The sequence below is a fragment of the Anastrepha obliqua genome, chromosome 5, assembly GCF_027943255.1.
Source record: "Anastrepha obliqua isolate idAnaObli1 chromosome 5, idAnaObli1_1.0, whole genome shotgun sequence".
Taxonomy (NCBI): domain Eukaryota; kingdom Metazoa; phylum Arthropoda; class Insecta; order Diptera; family Tephritidae; genus Anastrepha; species Anastrepha obliqua.
In genome coordinates, this window is record NC_072896.1 from 2,761,025 (window position 1) to 2,765,032 (window position 4,008).

At 39.1% G+C, this 4,008-nt stretch overlaps 1 protein-coding gene across 1 annotated transcript; it reads left to right on the plus strand.

The window, feature by feature from the left end:
* Window positions 1-3,767, plus strand: LOC129249412 (uncharacterized). Its single transcript, XM_054889216.1, has 2 exons — window positions 1-104; window positions 2,803-3,767. The coding sequence occupies exons 1-2, from the start codon at window positions 32-34 to the stop codon at window positions 3,543-3,545; spliced, it is 816 nt and encodes a 271-aa protein (XP_054745191.1). The 5' UTR covers window positions 1-31; the 3' UTR covers window positions 3,546-3,767.
* The last annotated feature ends 241 nt before the right edge of the window (window positions 3,768-4,008 follow it).

Below are 4,008 nucleotides of genomic sequence, written 5' to 3' on the forward strand. Positions count from 1 at the left end.
GCGAACGCATAACTCCAAAGTGTTGTTAAAAATGAAGTTCCTGATAGTGATGTTGGCGTTTGTGGCGGTGGCCACCAGTTACGAGTTTCAGGAGCGTTTGGGCGGTGAGTATTTAAGTGTATTAGGAAAAAACAAAAACAAAAAAAAAGTTTTGCATGTGAATTTCCGAGACTTGAACTTGTGCGAATAGGAAGTTGGTAATGTGGACACGATTTTAACTGAAAGCCGGAAGGATCAATGAGTTTGAGTTGAGGCGGATAAATACTTGTATTTTAAATAGTTTCTATGCAAAAACTTGTTATTGCCCTCAATTGCTTAAATAATTTCCTGATCAAAAATTAATCAAAAAACTTTACTAAAAATAGAAAAGTTTGAAGCCTTCTGTAGATGACCACAACTAAATTTTGCTGTGCGCCTATCAGTAGAAGGACCTACAGTTTTATGGCGTCACCGAATGGCAGAAGGTTTTTATTAGAAGTTTTTTTTCATGGTAAGACTAGGTCAGGAGATCATACGAGAGCCTATTGCGATGCAAAAGAAAAAAAGAAATTGGGCTTTATTTTCCTATACCTACCCACTTAGACCTTACAATGTCTACAGTTTTCTAGGATTTGGAAGCGCATTTGCTACAATAATGTCAACTCAGTTAATTTTTATTCCTCTACTTGTTGAAAAATACATGACAATGTGGCCAGTCTGTCGCTTTTCATCGATTGTTGACTGGAGTAAATGCAATTAATTATTATTGCGAATTTGAGATCTATTGTGCCCACTTCAAGGATTTAGAGAGTTTCCGATAATCCTACTTGTGAGAGAAACTTTAGTGTGCACTCTAAGTCCTTGGAATTCATCGCACCATTGATTGTTAAATGGTCACCCAGGTTTGTTTTGCGTTTGTGACTCAGTGCTGGGCAATGCCCAAGTATGTGCTTTGTAGTTCTGTTGCCTATTTTGTAGAATTTTCAGATTGCACACAAATACATTCCCAGTTTAGTCAGGTCTGCTCTCAGCCTCCACTGCACTGCCAGAATTACCATCATAATTTTGAAATTATTCTTAGATAAGCGCAGACAACTCTTAAAACGTTTCTGGAAGAAGTGCTTTGGAATGCTCCAAACCTGATAGGTTTTCCCACCATAATTCTTTATGAGAGTAAACGTCACATTAATTTTAGTTTTCCTGTTAAAAATGTGCTTGGACTGACGCTTCCAACGCGGTATGTTATTAAGCGATCTGACGTCTCTGTCAAAAGATTGCCAGATGGGCCCGTCGAATATGGGCAACCCTGTATTAATCGTAGCGCCTTTTCGATTTGCGAGTTAAAGTGGAGGAGTCAACTTTTATTGTCCGACTTCAGACGTATTTTCCGCGGGTCATTCCATTAATTGACGAACCTTAATACCGAACGGACGTTCTGCTGCTAAATAACTTGCAGGGATCTTCAACGTTCATTTAAATGAGTACAACCGAACTGATAGTGACGGACCTGGGGGGTTTGATTGTTGCTTGACTTTTAACAAAAAGGTGAATTTGGCAACCTATTTGCTTTCCGGTAGAAAAGTTGCTTAGAGAAGGTGCCTTGCACTGCAATACTCTCTATTTCTAAAGTAGCCTTCAGTTTTTAAGCTTCGGGGCTGAATTTGTCTGGTGTGCACTGGTTGTCCTAAAATCATATATCCAAAGTCGGATAGTCGAAATTCTTCAAAATAACCTACATTTTATTCAAAACACTTGAACTGGCGAATCCTATAAGAGGGCTAGATTTCTCTAAGTTTGCACAAAGAAAAATTTAAAAGAGGTTCCCGTTCATATTTGAGCCGATGGAAGCCTTCTGATATCCACGGAACATCACAAACATAGTGGGGTATGTTTAGGAGTTCAACGTCATTTTAATTCGGGGATATTACGGCAGAGACCCTATCAGCAGATATATTCTAGAAGCCGATAAATACTAAAAGCTACATTTTTTTTATACACTTTCGCTAACCAGAAATACATCGGATAACCAAAGAGTACGACACAATATCGACCGCTTCGAAACGACATCCAAGAGACTCTCAACTCTTAGGGGTTTACCTATTAACAAACGAAGTGCTTCGGCTGGCACAGAATCATGAGAACCGCCTTACATTGGCACAACTCATGATCTCTTCCTCGCGGTCTGAATGCAACGGAACAACTCCTTTCTTGTGCTTATCGACAACAACGACGATAACTGATAACCGTATTGACCTAAGCTGAGTTTTTATAAGCTGCTACAAGAACTTCTTGATCGCCTAAAGTGAAACGCTTTTTTAGCTGAGTTACAAGTCCTTCTATTTCCTTCTATTACCTTCTACGTCTTTAGGCATAGAAACTGCAGTTGCTTTGGAATCCAAAGGTGTTATGGCTTCCTATACTGCAAAAGCAACGCCTTTACTTCCACCTGAGTGTCGATTTAAAAATTTCTTCACTCCCTAAATAATTTCGGAAGATAATGGACGTAACTAAGTTGCCGCTAGCGGCTAATCCGTTCGCTTCGCATTCCTGGCAAATGTTTTGAAAGCAATTGTTTTATTGTTGGTGCTATTTGTGGACGCATAACCAGATTAGGAAAATAAATTAATTATTTTATCGCACTTATTATCGACCGCGCAATAAACAACTGAATGGCAGTAGCTTCTTCAGAGATTACCCCTCACTGAAAACAACAAATACAATCATAAATTGAGTAATAAAATTTCGCTTGGCTGTTGTTATTGTTATGTTGATCTTTGGAATTTACGGCACATTTTATTTTCAAATTCTCATTTCTTCCTGCAGTTTACGATCGTTCCATATCCAGCCAAATGGTCACCTTCATTGAGGGCATCCGCACACAAATGCCATGCGGCTTCCCAAGGCTCGGCTTGGGTCCATTGTCTCCAGCGCGTCTGTCGCACCGCGAAATCGTACTCAACTCAGATGGTTTAGCTTTTGAAGGTGAAATCGACGACTTTATACTTTACGGTCTGGATGACTTTGATATCGTCAATTTTAAGGTCAGCGTTCTGCTAAGCAAAGTCACCTTCGAATTCCACTGGCACAAAGTGCATCTGGTTACAAACTACAAAATGGATGTGAACACCGGCAAACAAATAAAATTGGGTCGTAGTGGTGGCGCCAAGTTGGCCATTGAAGATCTGATTGTGGTCGGTTCGGCCAAGTACAGTATGATTGGCAAGTTGCGCCTGAAGGAGTTCAAAATCAGTGCCACCATTGGAGATGTGACGTCGGAAATTGAAAATTTATCCTCAATTAAAATTATCAATAAGAAATTTAACCAAATTATTGAGGAATGGATTATGCTGGCGGTTAATGAGAACACGGAGGAAATGGAGCAGTTATCCAATAAGTACGTGGTGCCACTGGCGAATGATTTGATCGGTGATGCTACTTTGGCTGATATTATTGCTCTGGTAATTGGCAATGGCAGTGGTAGTGGGGGTGACGACGAAGAGCGAACGGAGTGCACTCCCCAGGGGAACGAGCGTGCTTTGGTTGATGGGACAAAAGTTGAATATTAAAAACAAATATATTTTGTGTTATGATAAGAATTTAAGTATGCAAAGGGGCATTTTTGATGGGAACACAAACCAAAAACTGTTATCTATACAATAAATTTTACAAAGTCAAACGCTTAAAGCGCAATATTAAAATTGCGCAGAATGCGAAAAAAGGTGTAACAAAATTTAGAATAGAAATAAAGCTGAATATTCTGCTTTTGTTATTTTACTAGAAAACAAGAACATGATTTGCATTTTTATGAAAAAGTACCGGGGTGAAAACAATATGTTACGTGTGGGCATGCGAAGTGGTGAGGTAAATCAGGTTTCCTATTCGTGGGTTTTGATACCACATTTTGATGCTTCATACACAAAAAAATATTGTAAAAAGTCAACTTTGCATAAAAAATTTTGTTTGAGAGCGTAAAAACCAAGCCAGAGTAAGCCAAGAAGAAAGAAATTGTTGATAGAATCCTTTGTGTGT